At 40.5% G+C, this 19,241-nt stretch overlaps 1 protein-coding gene across 15 annotated transcripts in view; it reads right to left on the bottom strand.

The window, feature by feature from the left end:
- Positions 1 to 19,241, bottom strand: part of KIAA1210 (KIAA1210 ortholog) — a 43,973-nt gene that overhangs the window by 10,635 nt on the left and 14,097 nt on the right. For 12 of the 15 annotated variants that reach the window (XM_040572234.1, XM_040572241.1, XM_040572231.1 and 9 more), the window contains 7 exons: positions 18,792 to 18,868; positions 13,694 to 13,865; positions 9,227 to 9,356; positions 6,572 to 6,730; positions 5,196 to 5,261; positions 1,539 to 1,748; positions 221 to 323 (listed from right to left, as the gene is read on the bottom strand). In XM_040572234.1, the coding sequence (XP_040428168.1) occupies positions 221 to 323; positions 1,539 to 1,748; positions 5,196 to 5,261; positions 6,572 to 6,730; positions 9,227 to 9,356; positions 13,694 to 13,865; positions 18,792 to 18,868 (917 nt within the window). Of the gene's footprint in view, positions 1 to 220; positions 324 to 1,538; positions 1,749 to 5,195; positions 5,262 to 6,571; positions 6,731 to 9,226; positions 9,357 to 13,693; positions 13,866 to 18,586; positions 18,648 to 18,791; positions 18,869 to 19,241 lie in introns of all 15 variants that reach the window. The other 3 variants (XM_040572242.1, XM_040572243.1, XM_040572245.1) reach the window with 1 other exon arrangement.

Consider the following 19,241-nt stretch of genomic DNA (forward strand, 5'->3'; position numbering starts at 1 on the left):
ATTTTTTAATGTTGCCCTCAAAGTTCACCATTTCAGCACCATATTGTTGACTGGAAAACAAATTTTTTCCCATTATCACACTTCAGCAGCCAGGACTGGTTTTATAATATAAAACCAAGAAGTTGCCTAGTTTGAAAGGACTTTCAGTCCAAATATGTCCTGTTAGCCTTTTGTAGAAGAGTTCAAACCATTATCTTTGCAATTCATAAGTCTGCATTACCTTCCCAATCGCTTTTATGCTGGTCACTCTCGAGTAATTCTGTTGAATTTCCCTTCTCTTCTGGAGTTGCATGAAGATGTGCTTCATTTTCCAGGTGTTCCACCTAATGAGAAGCAGAAAGATGTTCTAATTAAAGAATAATGCACAGAAATTGTATTTTATACATACATGGACATTTATGAATACACAAAACATATAGCCACAAAATCTCTCCTGTAATTTACCAATGCTGTGGGTAATGTGTTATTCCAGTTAAGAATCTAGAAATCATTCATGTTTTAAAATGTGAAAGGCAGCCCACTGATCTCTCTTGAATCCCTGAAACACTCTGGGATTCACATATTCTAAGAGAATGAACATGTTTTGAAGACATCACCCTAGCTACCTGGTGGCAGAGAACAAAGCAAGCCAGAGACATCATCATCATCACTTCTGGTATCTCTGACTGCACCTCCACAATTAGCTTTTCTCCTTCTGCACTATAGTTACACCAGCTGCAGCACAAAGAATATCCAGCAAAGATGCTGCAGGGCCCAAGTTTCCAATAAAAACCTCATTCAGGAAGAATATTCCACTCTTCCTGATTTTTCCTTGCTCCCTCCCTTCCTTGGGGCAGGGCACTTCTAACTCCAGGACAGATTTTCATGCATGGTTCTCTGACAAGGAGGGGAACATGCAGTATAGAAGGGGTTACTCCTTATTTCCATCATATTCCAGCTTGATTCCAGCCTTTTCCATCTGGTGAACTTAACCTTCACAATGTTTCCTAGAAATCAGGATGGGATGCATCTCATCCTAATTTCACTTTTCCAGAAGGTCTCATCCCATTATCACTCAATTTTACTTTCCTGGGCCCCTGAAGAGAGCTCAAGGCTTCCTATATTCATTTGTTTTCATCCATCTCAACAATAGATTCCTACAAGCGGAGGCACAGCCCTTCCTAAAACCCCTCACTCTTTCCCTTGACATACAATGAATTAAATTAAAGATAATCTGAATTTTTTTTGTGGAAATAGGTTTGGGCTTGCTTAAAACTGAACTGTAGCTTTTCAAACAACACAGATGTTTTTACAAATGAAGTGTAACCCATAATGTTTTTGACTAAGTAATGAAAAAAAAAGTTGCACTTTTGTTTGGCTCCTTTTAAATTGAAATTAATTCACTCATTTGGTGAAAAAATAGGTGGTTTACTCTCTTCCAATGGAAGAAGGAAAAAAGTAAAGAAATGTGAGGAGGAAAGAAAAAAAAATGGAGGAAAAAAATAAAAAATCACATAGGTTTTCTTCTGCACAGTGATTCTGTTCCAGAAAAGACTTACCGGGGTTTGCTGATTCTTGTTGGTGAAGCCTTTCTGTTTACGGGGATTTATGGCAATCCTGTGCCTGGCTGCTGAGGTGTCCAGGCAGCCCAGGGGACTGGCAGGGACAGTGAAGTCAACGGGAAGGAAGCTGCTGCCTCGAGAGCCAGGGGCCCCAAGAGCAGCAGAGGATGAAGGACTGATAGGCCTGGAGGAAGCTCCAGAAGGTATCTGTAAAAACACAAACATGGCATTATACTTTTTGCTCAGCTTCTCCATGTTTCTGTTAGCTTATTCCCCTTCAGAAGCCTGAAATGGCTGTATTTTTGGTCATAAATCCTTACTTTGAAAAGCATGTCTAATGTTGTCTCTGCACAGAAATTACTCGGTTCTGTGTGTTCAGCTGTATGTTACACAGAAGTGAGAAATACCTGTCTCATTCTCTCCCACAGTTAGAGCCTCAGCTGTCCCCTGCCCAGTCACCATCTGAAAAGCCATTTGCAATATATGTCTGCACCAGCAGGAGACACTGGTGCAGTTTTTATAGCTGCCTTTTCTTCCTGATAATGAGACACACTGCAGGAATGTGTTATTAAAAAGCCACAGAAGTAACAGGGGTACTTTCTCCTTATTATCTCTCAGAAAGTTACCACAACCACTTTCCTCTTAATATCCACTCCCCCAGAAAAAACAAATGTTTCTCTCAACAAGTGTCCCAAAGCCATTGTCCAGATAGTGACGTGGATCTCATCCTCACACCAACGCTGCTCTGGGGGACTAAGCAGCAGGAACCTTAGATTACACTGTCAAATTAAAGGCTTTACAGAAGTGTTTGTAGAGAAACCCCTAAGCATTGCAGTTTGACTGGTTTTGTTATGGTTTTGAAGTGTTGACCAGGCTTTTGCAAAATTTCACACGTGCCCAACAAGCTTCATTCCGTATAACACAGCTGCTACTTGGGCTTTGGCCATAAAGCCAGGTGAAACACAGCCATTTAACTGTGCTTGGCCTTTGAATCTTGGTCTTCTTTAAGCTTAAGATACAACACGGAGTTTACAACATGTATGCTGATAAAGTTTGGAAGATAATGAAAGCTTCTTACCAATTGACCTTCAAAAATTGTGTAGGTACAACGCTATGTGTTTAAGGTAACTACAACTGATTTCCTTATTCTCTATTGATTTTTTTTTTAATTCCTAGGTCTGAAACAAATCCCAACAGAACGTATTATAACAGATATAGATTCTTCTCATGAAATATTTACACAAAACGAAAAAGAGAAAGAACATGTCTAGTTAATAAGTTATTATTATAGTTCTTGTTAATCTTGTTAATAAGCTATTACTATAGTTCTACAAGGTTAATGCTAAACCTGTAAGGATCACTAGAACTTACAAAAATAATAACAGCTACTCATTTCTATATAAAAGTTCTTCTATCTTCCAATTACAGAATTAATAGTTCTGCTTATTTAACATACAAACCACCTGAAACTAGTATCTGAGCCACCACTGCATGTAAATGGCAAGTTCCCTACTCCACTGAGGACTCAGGCTATGTTTTTCTCTGAGCACTGACAGTTGGTATCTTCTCTAAAATACAGTGGAGCAGAGACAGACTTTCCACGTTCATGTTTGAGTGCAAGATAAATTTGGTATTTGTTGGTTATTGTGCAGTTACAGGAGGCTGCACACGGAGAATGCTGCAACTAGGAGGCAGATATCCTAAAGAGTGTTTGTGCGAAAAGAATGTCCTCAGCCCCAGAAGCTGAGACCATGCTTTGTTTTTAATCAGCCTGGGCTGAAGACACCAAGGAGGAAGTTAGATTTCTGTAGAGACTATTTGGCAAAGGCAGTGTAAATACCAGTTAATGTCTCTGTGAAGTCACTTGATGCTGGCTTTAAGTGACAGCTCCACATTTATCTTCAGTTAATCAGAAAATGGGTGTCTATTAATGTGGAAGGCACAGAGAATTTCATGGGTGACACATCAGGGTTTTCCACAGAGGCAGCAGCAGCAGGAAGGTCCTTGAAAACCCAGTAAAGTAACACAGGGAAAAGACATTAAGTAACTCTTGTCTGCATCCAAATCAATACAAGAATAAAATGTAAACCACTACATCATCTGTAATTTCAAATTGCTTAGGATCCAATTCTCTTCTTCCTTTACTAAATATACAACATTGTGAAATGGAATAACTGGTGTAGAGTTCTTGGTGCTCTTCAATATTTTCCTCATCTTTGGGATGAGGTTATTTAATGTAGCAACTTGTTCTGCTAGTTCAAATCCTGGTTTTAAAAAGTAGCTACAAATGCTACTGGAAAAAAAAAAAAGATTTTTCTTTTAGGATTTTTTAAAAGTATATATATAAACATATTGGGCTGACTAAGAAAAATATTTGGGTAAAGGAACAGATGCTGCACTATAGTGAAGCTAGCCAAATCCCTAAAGGGAAGACCCTATAAGTAGGGGAATTCTGTGGAAAAAAAAAAAAAAAAAAGAGTTTTTCTCATGTCCCTGCCTTTCTTTCTCATAACAGATGAGGACGCAAGACTGAAAGCACTCTAAAACTTCAGTGCCAGAGAGAAAAGGGCTTCTTATATAGCAAGTAAAAAACAGTATGCAGGCTTACAAAATGGAGCATTTTAGTCAAAATATAAAATAGGAGATGCATTAATAAAATGTACACTGAAGTAACAATAAAATATGTAAGTTATTAAAAAGTAATGCCAATCTAAGTTACCCAGATCAGCTGGGGCTCTAGGGTTGTCTGACTAGCAGTACACTCGGAGAGGGTACTTATCTTTCTATCCTTAAAGCAAAAGATCTAGGGATGACCAAGCAGGAAAGTATCTGATCTCAACCACGGACAGGAAAGTTGAGCTGGTCTGCTCTAAGGCTGCTCTCTCCCTTCTCAAAGGCTGGCCAAGGAGAGAACGGAAAGGAAAGCTTCCTCAGCAGTGGGGTTTGCACTATTTGACCCTTGAAAGCATGAGGTGAGCAGGAACTCAGCTCAGCTTCAACCAGCAGGGACAGTCAAGGTGAAAGTCACCTAGGTATCTCTCCAAAAACATAACCTCAGTAAATTTTGCCAGGCTGGTCAAGGAATAGAATGTGATGGTCTGACAGCAGAACCTGCTGCTTCTGATGGTCATTTGCAACCCAGAGTGAAATTTGAATTAACACAGACCTTTTCCTGTGGAATACATGGTGCCAGAAATGGCAGATCCTGCAATTCTTTCCAGTGATGAGAGAGAAGCAGGACACTGCTCACAAGCCACTGCCAATGGGGGGGGGTGGTACACTCAATAAGCTGTAGGTGCTGGTGTTATTTGGGCACTGGGATATGGAAGAGGAATTGAAGTGCTTTGCTGTCCTTCACTCTTGTCCAATTTTCTGTTGCGTAACTTTACAGATTCACAGTGTATTACAGAGCTGACTACACTGTTCACACAAACCACTTAGCAGTAGATTTCTGCCTTTCTTTATTTGGTTCATATTCAAAACTCTGTGAGAAGTGTGATTTCAGTATCATTTGCATCGCTCTCGACTGTTCATGAATGGTTTGCTACAATATATTCTACCCAGAACAGATAAAATGAATATTGCTCTGGCTCAATATAGACACAATACACACTGACTCAGGAAAGTTTATTAGCAGGAAGAGTAGCTATTTACCTGTTCATCTTCACTGTCTGTCCCGCCTAAACTCAAAGAGCTATGACGCTGAACAGGGTTGGAGGACTGTGGGATAAAATAAGGAAAAGGGTGAATCAAGGGAAGTATCACACTGAATTACCTGGAACTGGATATACAGTACTAATTATGAAAAAATACAAGAGGAAAGACAAAGGAAGGGTCACTGGAAAGTCCCTGCCTCACACAGTAGGTTTCATTTGTTCTCTGGAGATCAAAGTAGGGGAACTTTATCCTGCTATGAGATATGCCTTTAAGGTCGACCACAAAGAACCGAAACACTGTGCTAGACATATATACAATACAGCAACAAACACTTTAATGGGGAATTGAGCCAATACATTGTTTAGTTATTTTGCATTTTGGCTTATTGCTTCAAGATCTTCAAATTTACAGATGCTTACATACTCACTGAAATCCAAAATCATGCATCTGCTGTAGAAAGGCAATTCTTAAGAAAGAACTAACCCCAAGACTCTCTTCGAGCCCCATCAACACCTATTCTCACCAGGCTAATAGGATTTTCACTTTCACCTGTCAATTCAACTAATAATGTCCTGGTTCTGAGTTATTTCATTCTAAAAACAGTAGTTGTTTAAGATTCTTCTGCAGCTCTCATTATTTCTCTCATAATCTCATTATTTCACTAGCTTTGAAATGCCCCAAACCTCTTCCTCTTTCACAAGTGCAGGAAACTGCCAAATGTCTCCAGCTCTTTGGAGCTCAAAGACATGGGAAGTTTGTGCAGTGTGTGTACCTCAGCTTGTTCTCAGACTGGAAGTAGTACAGTCACAGTAACACAACACTCACCCATGAATACTTCACTTTTTATGCTTTCTGCCATACGGACCTGCCAGAAGACACTGCCGTGACCAGAAGCACTCAGTCATATCAACAGACTTTTTCTCCTCTTTCCCTAATGATATAGGTCACAGCTGCCCCAGCACAGATTTACATAAAACCGTAGAAAACTGTACTCAGGAGTATTTGTAAAGCCAGTTCCTAGCTATTCCTCGTGGCGATGAGTCCATAATGCACCCAGGTAACTCATTCTATTTCTGACTGATTTGTTCTATCAAAAGGTGTCGGGCAGTAGGAAGAGCTTTTAAACCGCAAGACAGTTCATTAGTACAAACAGACTTCAATGAACCAAAGAATTATGCTCATTCCTCATTCACAAATGTTGGCCTGAAATGCATAACTCCTGTGGTGTTCTACACAAACATCATGTCACAATACCAATGGACTGCATAAAAGAAACTGAATGAAAAATGGCATTGAAATACATCTTTGTGGGTGTAGAGGTTTTTTCACAATCAAACGTGCAGGAGGTCACTAAAGTGACATAGTGATTGTACCTTGCTTGCTGAATCTGTCAGAACTTCATGAAGGGTTGAAATTTCAGGAGGGCTTCTAGGTAATCCATCATCTTCAGAAACAGCACCTGCATCTTCCAGTTTTTTTCCAGTTATAACAAGAGGAGGTGATCCAAACCTGATGTTTTGCTGCAACTGAAGCTGTGATTGAAAATAAATTTAGACTTTCAATGGCATTATCTACAGGTGACACTTTGGACGCTTTTATTCGCTCCTATTATACATGCAGAATCTTTTATTTAACAGAAATATTTGAAGTAACAGACTATTCACAGGAAACAGCCATTAATTAAATTTTATTTAATTACACTCATCAAGGAACCATCATTAGAACAGACTTCTGTACAAAACTAAATCAAAACCAGTTTTATTCAGTAAATTATCAAAGACAAATTTTACCATGCCAGAAAACTTAGACCATTTTTAATATGTTTAAATTTAAACTTTAAAAATTCTTTTATTTTAAGCATTCTTTAAATAGTTACATGTATCAGGACACACATATAATCCCACAAAGTACTGTCAGTCCACAGTTTCCAACCCCAAGTTTACGTGGACAACTTTCCTTCCCAAAGCCCTTCCCCAGACATTGTCAGTGTGTCACTACCCTCTCTCACACAATTATCTGAGTCCCACTTCTTACGTAAAGACAACTTAATTCAATTCTGGTCCACCCTAATGAATTGCTTGTTAGTTTTCCCCAGCATCACATCCTGGTCCTGTCTACAGCAAGAATGATAACAACAGCCAGGAACAACTTTGTTTGTAAAGGAGTATGGAGTTTCTTTTCCAAGACTGCACAAAAAAAATGCTCTGGCAGGCCCTGGCCCTGGAAAAATCAAATAAAGTCTGTAACCTCACAAGCAGCCAGATGTTCCCTCAAACTAAAAAAGTTCCAAACTCAGGAAACACCATTACAAAAACTCTTGGCTTAAGTCTTTCAGCTATGTCAAAGCTGGAATACAGACAACATCTGAACAGAATCTTTGTCCTTCAACTACAAATGTCTCATCTAAATATCCCCAAGATAAATATGCAGACCTGTTTTTTCTGGTCCTTTGCTTATTAAACCAGATTTGGAAATTCTAGGCCTAATACTATGCTGTTCTGCAAGCTATGCATTCATTTCTATCACTGCAAAATAAATCTAAGCAGCTGTCATTCTAATTCAGTGAGATTCACTTGGAACACAACTCCTATAGCTACCCAGGGTACCACAATGTCATCCTTTTATCCTTCAGTCTCCCTATTTAAACAGCTTTCTTGCCCTCTTACCCACATTAGTCAAGTATCACCAATACAGTCTGCAAAAGCAGGACTGATGACAAACTGCACAAAGATTGCAATACATGGGCAAAACAAGTAAGACATACAACAAATCTGTCCACTTCATGCGGAAGAAAACACAGAAAGTCAATTCTGCTCTCCTCTTTTCATAACTTCCCATCTTTGATTTATTAAATTCATTAGATGTAGACAGAAAAGTGTTACGGTAAGAAACTTTGAATTTACAGTCTGTCTTCTACTGGTAGAAGTCCACATTGCTAAGAAAATATCAGCTTTTGTTAGTGCTTGGCTTTTAGTCTGACAAGTGTCAAGCTCACAGAAACAGATTGTCCTTTATGGCTACGAAAATAGTGCTGGCAGTATTAAGTCACCATGCAGGATGATGCATGGATGAAGAGAGGGCACAGTGGGCTGGAGCTAGCATGAAAAGAGCTTTTTTTCCCCTTGATGAAGTTCTGTCATATATAAACACGACTTCTCCTGCCTCTCCTATTGTTATGCAAAAAATACCCTGAATTGAAGGTTGGCTTATTTTGCCTCCTTATGGATGAACAAGTCCCTCTGTGCATCCTCTATTACTTAATATGTGATGCAATTGTGTTTTGCAACATGAAGCTCACACAGGGCAAAGGAAGAATTCCAATGGCCTTTGGCTGCCTTTTATCAAGAGTTTGTTTTCAGTCTCTGCAAAAACCTTAAACTTTTATCTCAGTGCTCTAAGCTGGGCAGTTATTTGAATGTAATTAATAAAACCAACAGTTGATAAGGTAGCTGTCAAGGAGGGTTCGGTATGTGCCTTGGAAGAAGGAAATGACCTAGCAGAATACACTATCCTTTGCTGGCAGAGAGCGGAAGAATAATGCTATAAATAAAGCTGTCACTAAGAATGCCCTGACATATCCGTCATCACACACACTTACACAGCCCCTGGTGCTAGCATGTTCTGTGAAAACATCGCAGCTAGACGTTCAAAAAAGAAATGCCTTTATAACAAATAACAGTATAAGGGACACTCCGCAGTATAAATAGCCTTAATCCAAAAACAGTAGCTATGAAGTAAAGAATAGGAATCCCATTGGAAGAGGACATGCTCATTAAGGAAAGATCCAGCTCACAGACTCTTGGAAACATCTCAGTTGTGCATTATGGGACCTGGGCAAGGCCTAAAGTACCAAAACTGCTCAAAGAAGCAACTTCCAAGAGGCAGAGACGATCCAAAAGCAGTCATTCTGTTTGGCTTTGGATACTGAAGTCAACAAAGTCTTACGATGCACAGCAGAGGCATGAGAGAGTTTCCTAGGAGACAGCTAATACAAAGCAGCACCACAAATGAGGGCATGATGTTCTCACCTGCAAAGTTTTCACTCTTCCAGGTATGTTTTCCTGAGATGACACATCCCCAGCCACACCTCCCGGTACAGATTCAAAAATGAAGACGCTGTCATGCGACAAGGCTTTGTTTCCCATGCTTCCTTTGGGCCTGGAAGGGAGGAAGAGTGGTCATTGCACTGCGTATAGCTCTGAGACTTCTTTGCACCACATCACCATGGTGATCATAAAGAGACCAGGGTGGGATGCATCCCACTTCAGATTTCTGCGTGTTAGCTGTCTGAAGTAGTCACTGCTAGCTCCTTCTACACTCAGAAGGGAGGAGGAAGAACATTTTAGGAAGCTGATTGAACGAAAGTGTCTATTGTAGGATGTAAGTAGTACCTATATTGAACATGTGGCCCAGTCTCTGTGGGCTAGAAAGAGAGCCCAAGGTAATTAGGTGTTGCCAACATGTAATTGGACAATTCCAACACCCAGGGAAGCCTACAGGGCAGTGGAGGGCCACAGAAGTCCCATGCCCTCTTTTGGTGGGAATGGGTCCAGCTTGAGACATTCCAGATGCAATCTCTGCAGCCTCGTGTTGTCACACCTGCCAAAGACCATATTGTTTCGTCCATTCTTGCAAATGCCCCCAGAAAATGTAATTCCACTACATTAGCAAGCTTGATTAATATCTTCTTGGGTCCAGCAATAAATACAGTTCCATTCACCTGTATCATGAACACCACTAAATCCCAAGCATATACCAAAATATAGATGGGACAAGTGTCCAAGGCTATAATTACGTAGCCATGGCCAGGTAAGATATTACTGCCCTGCTTCTATGTTCACTGGGTGGTCAGCCCAGTGAAGCACAGATGAGTTCCAACTACATCTGTTAATTGAGTTATAATCAACTGAGATTGATTGGGGTTGGTCTGCTAGGCTGTGCAGGGCATGTTTTGCACTTGGGTAGCATGACAAGGAAGGCTCCAAATCTTTTAGTCACCGAGTTCCACAAGCGTAGGCGCACTGTCTGTACATTAGTTTGTCCAAAAGACCACAAGTATGGCCTCTCTCAGGATTACATTCTGGCACTTAACTGGGAAACAACAGCATACTCGTGTTGTTGGCTGCCAGCCTCATAACCTCCAAATTACAAGGATTCTTTGGCTCCGCTGCCTTGCAGGTTACGCCCACTGCTGCTGAAAGTTTCACTCAGGGTAACAGAAGACGATTAGAAACAAAACTTGACAATAAGGAAAATCCAGTAAGTCTAACAGCCTTCTGCAAGGAAACCAAACAGAAGGGGGCTCTTATTTACCTAGCCCCAGACTCTCTCTTTAATTTAGAAGAAAGCCCTGAAAGACAGTTAACTTTGATAATGCAAATATGCCATGTTAATAAATAAATAAATAAATAAATAAACACAAGTTACAATAACAATAAAAAAAAACAACTTTTTCCTCCTGCATCTGCCTCCTGCATCCTGCAAACAGTTATGCCAAGTCTCACAGCAGGGCAAAATAGTTTTTCTCTATGTCTGTGTTGTGTCCAGGACAGCCTGAGCTCTTTCTATCACAGCACAAGTCAGAGTTCATGCTTCCTCTCACAATATGTACTAGTCAGTGTCTGTGATAATTTATAAGACAGCAGTTCTACGCACCAGTAAGCCCTTCTCTTATTTCATCATTAAATTGAATAAAGCCATCACACGTTTCTTTATGTTAGATTTTACGGAGCCATTTTCAGCACGAAAGACACTGTACACAGGCAAGACAATAATTTTGCTGCATTCAGTCATTTTCAGCATGAAATACACTGTACACAGGCAGGACATAATAATTTTGCTGCATTCAGAAAGCCAGTGTCACAGAGCTTTTATTTACTGTAATGTACGTTCATTATTAGCTGATACATTTTCTTTTACTTATTGCATGGAATGCACATGCATTAGCAAGTATTGATCTTTTTCATCGGGGATTTCCTCATTTCTTTTACTTTGTTTAGTAATAAAAGCAGAGGTTTCCCTGTTCCTGAGTCTGTCAGTACAAGACCTGTTTCTTTCTTTCAGTCTTTCTTCCTTTCTTTTTCTCTCTACATATACATCATGATGGTTGAACTTGATGATATTGAAGGTTTTTTCCAGCTTAGATGATTCTATTTGCATTTGCAAGAGAATTACTGTATTTCTGCCTGGCAGTGGCAAAAAGAGCATTGGATTAAATATAGAATTAACTGCAGCTTTAGTACAGATGAGTATTTTATGTGCAAACATACATTCATGTGTAATTCTAGGCAGTGTATTTATATTTGCACTGATGTTTAAGATGCACTGTTAGCTAAACACCCAGATGTTTTAGCTCCCATATTTCCAGTGCTGATTTCCCCATACAAATGCTCACTGAGTTCAAATGCAGCACCCCTCAAGCTGCTATGCTTGAGGAAATGATGGGACTCTCAACACAACGTGCTTTAACCTTGCCATCAAGGAAGTTTTTCCATTTCCATTCGAAATTCGCGCCTCTCAGAAGACAAAGAGGCAGTGGCACGTAATGCTCCCTTGTCCTTCACAGATGACCAATCCCATTGATTCCTTGCAGCACCATGACATCTGAGCACATCGCTTTGGCTTCTGCAAGAAACATTTGGCACACCTGGGGGTTTGGTCTCTGGTTAGTATTAAAAAAAAATAGATCTTTAAAAAAAATTACATGATTAAAAAAAAAAAAAAGAAGAAAAGAAGAAGGAATAAAAGAAAACAAGTGCTTCTTCCTCAAGAACAAACAGACAGCAGCATTGTTTTAGGACTGTCTTTGGTATTCTGTATGCCAGGAATTGCAAAGCGCAGGGCCTGACTATAAATCCTTCAAATCTGTATTTCCACTGGCTTTCAGGATCAGGTCTTCCAAAGGATTAGGCTGTTCAGTCTCCCTTGGTATCTACAACGTGTGCTCATACCATGCAGAGACTGGACATGACAGGGTTTTCAAATAGCACAAACATACCCTCTCATTTTTTTACATTGTCCATCCAATCCTATCTCTAAGGGAAAAATCAGAGGGGTTTTACTCACTTCCTGATCTCTGGTCTTAAAAAACAGTTTTAAATCACTGGAGGACAGTGCTGAGGTAAACAGCAGTTGGACTTGAAGTACTTGGTTAAGGGCAAGACAAAAGAGTTCTCAGACACGTAGCCTTTGATCTGACAGCTGATTTTAAGCCAGGCCCCTCTATGAGCTCTCGGTGTAAGCTCAGCCATTTCTAAGCCTTTTGGACTGGGTTAGCTGAGTCACTATAATTCCCCTTACCCTAGGGACTGGTTGTGTGGTCACTTATTTTGCTGCTGTTATGCTAACAAACAAAATGAAGAGATTATTTTTTCCTTAAACCCAAATCATTTTTATGTTGCAGTGGTGTAACAGAGAGAGTGAGGAAAGGTGGGGCAGGGAGGCACAAGTACCCATGAGAAAGTAACGCCTACAAGTTGCTCCACCAAAAGAAACCAGTAGTGTCCAGCTGCACCTAAGGTCTCATTGATGATATACTGCACTTAGCAGCAACGTTGATTTCAGCATCTAGTCACCCACTCATGACCTCTGCCAGTGTCCAATGTCCCCTCCAACAACACCCTGCAAACCATGGGATGTGGCCATTGTACCATCACATTAGGTTAGTCTGTAGCTCCACAACCCAAGGCCTAAGGTACACCAAAGAGAAGCCTCAGCAGCTAACAGGGGAGGTGGGGAAGGCTGGAAAGCAGCCAGATCACAGGCTGCTAGATACTAATCCATGACACCCGTGATGAGAGACAAGTATGTTCAGAGCGTTGTCCCAGCCTAGATACAGAATAGTTTCTATTACACTAACTGAAAAAAGGACAAGTTTTATGAACTGACACCATTCAGGGACCTGAGAATTGTTCTGCACACACCTTGAGGACTGACAAACCTCACTTGCGCTCAGCCCTTCAGGGTGGCTGACACAAAACTCCAGGCCTTCTGTTGTTCTCTGTACAGAAATGGCAGCATAAAAGTTAAACTAAGCAGAAATCTCATTCTGAGAACACATCACAAACACTTTCTTTCCGTTCTCCCAACCATAACAGAGAGCACCATTTATGCTAAAAAATAGCAACTCAACTTTACATTTATTCCCCGTACTAGCAGTACTCCATCATCCTTCCTTGTAAAGCTGCTGCTGATCAGATGTTCCAGGACAGATTTCAAAAGCTAAAACCAATCAAAACAATCTGGGCTATCTGCAGTTTTACAGACGAGGAGGTTGGATCACCCCTGCCCCTGGCTGCCCTCCCCCTCCTCTCCACCATGGCTTTGGAAGCACATAGCAAAGAAAGAGGAAATTCCTGGAATTCCTTCATCAGCATTAGGGCTTGTTTTGCACAAACTTGGACAGAGGTTGCTCCTAAGGGGCCAGCCCGTGCTTTTATCCCATTGCAGCAAGAGGTCTGCTCTTATTTATTTATTTTCCTTCCCCGCCAGCTTACCCAGCCTCCTTCGGTGAATGAAGTGCATTAGCTTCGTCGAGCACAGAGATGCTGACATCGCTGCTGGACTGGCTAGGTTTTAAATTACTCTCCCCCCTGGGAGGTGGAGGCTCTTTTCTTTTCTTTTTGGCAAAGAAGTTCTTGAAAGTCTGAAATTTGGATTTTTTCTTTCCTGCAACAAGACAAAAATGAAAATTTATGGAAGTTGGAGGTGTTGCTTAGCTTGGAGAATGTTTTCCTCTTAAATTTTGAAGGAAGCCTATGGACAGCCACAAGCAGGAGCAGCCCATTGAGTTTTAGTCAGCTGCCTTGTAAATAATTCAGTGCTGGAGTCTAGTGAAAGGTGAAGCCGCAGTTCTTAGATGTGCTGCCTACAAAGCAACACTGGCATTAAGCTGACAATGGTGGTGCCTACTTAGGTTCCAGTTTAGGAAAAATACACAGAGAATTTATCACAACTGAAAAGTAGTCATGCAAATCACGCTTAATATTTTTTCAATAAAACAATTAACATTTTAAAGTCTTTAAATGTTGTTTCATTTAACTTGGTTTATTTCTGCTTTTTCTTTATTCAGGGCTGTAAGGAAACAAAAAGATTAAAACTGGCAAAGAAATCTATAAACCCTAAAACCAAAAGATCTGTTTCCACACTAAATTAGTGCCCCAAATTAAAATCAACAACTCCTCCAAGGTCAATGGAGCAAGCTTAAATTAAGACATTCTCCTGCAGAACATGAAACCCCCAAACATAGCAAGCCTAAGAACATGATTAGAAAACTGCTAAGCTGACTTCACATTTTCCATTGTCCAAATGAAAAGAAATACAAAAACAGAATAGACCATAAGAAACATAATTGACTTCTTTCATTTTTAATAGCCTTAGATACTTTAGCATTCTTATTTATATTTTCTTTCAGCACACAAGAGCTGTGTTTTGTCACTGACATTGAGGGGTCATTTTGGGGTGGTTTGGGCCAAGCTATTGTACTGACCCCCGGGACTGACTTAAATACATATGCAGGGCAATAACATCACTGCATATCAGAGCCAAATTCATTGTTCAATTAATACTTTACAGCAGTTGGCATAATAAATGCTCACAGCTGGAGGATTCCTTAATAAGCAAGGCATTCTTTCCACACAGTTATTGTCTTCTCCCAGCAATGATTTAGTCGGCAATGCTCTGCCTCAACGTGTGCCCTGTGTGTGTAGGGATTTCTGCCAACAAGCCTTATCTGGGCTGAAACTGTGCCACTGCACAGCTGCATCGTGCATCAGACAGTAGGCACTTTGAGAAGTAAACAATGACACCGAGACCTGCTCACCCTGTCTCCTCCCAGCTCTCGAGACCAGTGCCAGCAGCACACATCAGGACGTACAAGGATGCTGCTACACCAACCGGCACAGCCTGACGAAATGGCACCTCTCTGCAGAGTGGTAGCTGCCAAGGAAGACCTGCGCTTTGCTTTTCCAGTGATTTGGGCTGTCACTGGGACCAAGCTATCTTTCCAACAATATAGTCTAAAACAATCAATGGATTTCCACTCACCTAAATAACAACGAGATGTGGTGCTCCTATGGAGGGTTTATCAGCAGAAGATCTCAAAAAGCTGTGTATCAGGCAGTAAGTGAATGATGTAGTCTCAGAAAACAAAGGATAAATTACCTCCCTTGGATGCCAGAGCTGAGCCCAAAGCTTTTAGAGTTGTTAAGACTCTGTCATGGGGCTCAATGAGTTTCACACTGGGCCCAGAGCAGGAGATGGTAAGGAAAGACAGGTCACACAGCAATCAGAAGAGCAGAGTGCCTCCCAATGAAAAAAAGTGTGTTGACTAAGACTTTAGAGAGTCTTTAGAAATGCCTCTCTACCATTACTACCATTCACATCAGTAGCTAGACAACCTATATGGCAATCTCCCAGCAAACTTGACAAAGCAGAACTGGTTTATTTTAGGTTAGCAAAATGGAAGATTAAAACAAAACAGCACCCCAAAATTATCAATCCATCAATGTCTGCTAGCGCACTCCAGTGACTCAAAGAACAAAATGGCATCTCTGCTGCATGCAGAGAGCTTTGCAACTTAAAGGCAGTCTAAATGAAAAATAAGGACATTGTCAGATACAGCGGACAGCTGTCAGTGACAATAAGTAAGTTTGATTCTAGTGGAAGTATTACTGATGAGCATAATTAGACACTAGTATTTCCAGAACCAGGAGAATGTTCAAAAAAAAAAACCAAAAACAAAACAACCCACAACCAACAAAAAAAAAAAGAGTGGTCCTAAGAACAACTAAGAAAAAAAGACACAAGTCCTTCCACAAAGGAGACCATTGCCAGGGAGAACACTCCAAATACTTGTTTAGATCAGAAGCGGTGCTAACTTTAGAATGGAGCCTATGGGAAAAGGTTCACAAGCACTGCCAATTAGTAAACCTCAGCTGGCATGGGACAATACTTGGGTATCGTTGTGAACGGAGTCCTCTGTTACTTCAGTACCTTCTCTAGCCTCTGATTTATTTCTGATGTGCGGTGCACATCCCCTCCAGCAATAATTCCTCTTTAGCTGCGCTCTGCTCAGCTGCATGCCTTCAGCTCTTTCAGATGAATGAGAAACACTCCGTTTCCCTGCAGCTCCAGAAGATGGGCACTTGCCATGTTATTATGCAAAGAAGATAAAATCACCCCTAGACACTTTGTGCTGCATGTAGATGAAAACTGTGGGGCTGCTCTGCGTCGGAGCATTTGACAGTAAAGGCACAGCTCAGAAAGATGGTGTTCAAATCAGTTTCCTGCTGCAAACACTTTGTGCTGCTGGTTCTGCACACTGGTAAAGGGATGCCACGTTTCATTTAGAGGTGTCTACATTTCAGTGCACTGTGAAGTAGCCCAACATATCCTTAAATTGGTGCTCTATGATAATTCAACTTATTGAATAATGTGCAAGAGGACCTTATGACTTAAAATGAAAAAAAGCTGTTGCATAACAAAAACCTAGTCAAAACAAGGAGAGAAAATCCAAGCTCAGACAACTGCCTATTCCCCATTCACCCACTGATGAATAATGATTCTTGATTTTTAAATGCTTACAAGTTGCCAATATTCAATTAAGGCATTAAAAACAAAATATTAAATTTAAAGGCTACTGCCCTAAAAAGCAAAAGTCCTCCCCAAAATGAACTCTAACAATTTAGCCTATTATAAGAGAAAAAGAGCAGAAATAAGCATTTGTTTTTTCTGCAAAGTTTATTTATTCTATATTTTTTACTGTTTGTGTATTGCCTATTTCATGGTTTCACCTGTACACTGAGAGAATTAACACTCTTTTTGCTCACTGTATAGCTCTTCCCTATAATATAGAAAAGAGAAAGATACTTCTACCAGTGCAAATTTGAGACTGTAAAAAGCAGAGGGAATATCTGATTTAGAAGCTCAATTATCATATTTAAATCAAATGGTTCATTTAGGGATATTCTGTGCTCTCTATCTTCTAAGGTGCACTCAGGAGGTACTTCCATTTTTTTCTTCAGCTCCAGAAACTAGCTATTTTCATGAATAAAAATACAGGATAAAACACACACACACACACACAGAGACAAGATTCTCAAAAAAATACCATGATTCTAGCTTCATAAAAAATACTCAAGGCTGCCAGACAGGCAATAAAATTGTGATATTTGGCAAAACTAGCACTGGGCACTGATAGTTTTTGGACAATTACTTTGTCACTACCGCTAAAAAGAAACAGCATGCACTGGAAACTCTACAACTAATCAGACAATAACATAACCCCCAAGAAATTAATCTAATTGACTAGACTGTGAAGAGTGGGAATTTTAGCCTCCTAAAGCCTTTCCGTTATAAGCCACTAAAAAGAGTAAGAGGTGATGCAATCCTACCTTACATGGGAAATAAACAAAGGAACTTCCAAAAATTAAAACAACAACAACAAAACTAGATAGGTTTTTCCAGGTCTGGTCAAGTGTTTCTTGAATATCTCAGTAATAGCGCAGCAGCTTTTAACTTCTTAAAAGTTTGGTTCAGTTAGAACCAGTTAAAGACAGAAATATTCCTGGTCTTTTTAGAGCCAACACTTCAGTCAGCAAGCCATCTCCTGTCTTCCTTGTCAGCAGGGTCAGAATTTCATCCATTTTCTGAACATTCTCCAAACCTGAGCACAAAAGGTGCACTTGTGGGTTTCACACAAGGTCACCAGTGTGTCACAAGTAGCACTGGACAATGTCATCAACTAGGTTATAAATTCAGGAAACCAGCCGCTACTGGGCATCCATCACCCCTTCCTTCACCACTATTCATCTGTCACGCAGGGTTCAACTAAGAGCTGCTTTGCCATTTGATCCTCTCTTGTACCAGTATTCTGGTGGTGGCAAATCTATTTCTAAAAGAAAAAGCAAGCTGGTCTTTGAAACACTGAAACATTGAAGATGACTGTGAAACATTAGCCAAAAAAAATCAACTGGTATGACAGCCACTTATGAAACACTTCAGCTATTATGGTATTCTTCATACTTGCTTAGCTCCTCAAGAAAAGGCTGAACGCTGGCAAAAGGGATTTGCTTTAATTAACACAACTCTGGCATAAGTAACATATTTTCCTTTCTTGTCTATTATTTCATTCCCTCATGGCTGTTTGCATCAGCCCATGCCACTAGATGAAAGAATAAGTAACAAATGGCTGTCTGTGGCCAGAAGCAGAGAACAAAGCTGCAGTAGGGGCACTTGCAGCTCCCACAGGCAGAGGCTAATACAACAGTTGGCTAACATGCTCAGCCCCCAGCTCCGTGGCATCCACCAAAGCAGGCACGACAAGCAGCTATTCAAGCTCTTACGTCCCGTTTTTTTGAAAATCCAAGGCAGATTCAGAAAATACTAACCTCCACCACATTATGATCCTCCAGTACTGCACATTAAAGGTCCTTTCCATAATATTGCCAGCTGACAAAGCCACACAGAAAAAAAAAAAAAAAAAAAAAAGAAACAAAACCTGCAAAACAAGCCACCACAGACGTTTCCTCCAACTTGAAAAAAAATAAACCTTGACTTCCAAATCAGCTCCACATTTGGAGAACTGCTGCTTACCTGCGCACTCTTCAACAGTCTCTCCTGTTTCAGGTGACTGTATGACGTCTGTTGGCCCCGTAGCCATGATATAGTTACTGAAATAGAGATGAAAGCATTGGTTAAATTTTAGTCCACCTTCCCAGAATATTACGATCCCACCCTGCAGCTGGGAAACTGAGTTCCCAAATGCTCATCACAAACAGAGCCTCACACACTTGTTTTGCACCTGAGCCACAGAACTTTTCCGCATTTTTCAGTGACACTTACTTCTCCAGCCAAAACTAATAAACCAGTCTTACTTCGTGCCAGTACCTCTCTCTTTTTAGGAATCCAGGACCAAAGTCTGCATTAAATGAAAATGTGACCAGCAAGGACTGTAATGCTTCCCAGCCTCAGAATAATGAATCTTTATGCACACTCTTTGCTACAGACTGACAGCTCCATGCTACTGTAAAAAACATTTTTAAA

This window comes from Cygnus olor, chromosome 13 (genome assembly GCF_009769625.2).
Source record: "Cygnus olor isolate bCygOlo1 chromosome 13, bCygOlo1.pri.v2, whole genome shotgun sequence".
In the NCBI taxonomy this organism is placed as follows: Eukaryota; Metazoa; Chordata; class Aves; order Anseriformes; family Anatidae; genus Cygnus; species Cygnus olor.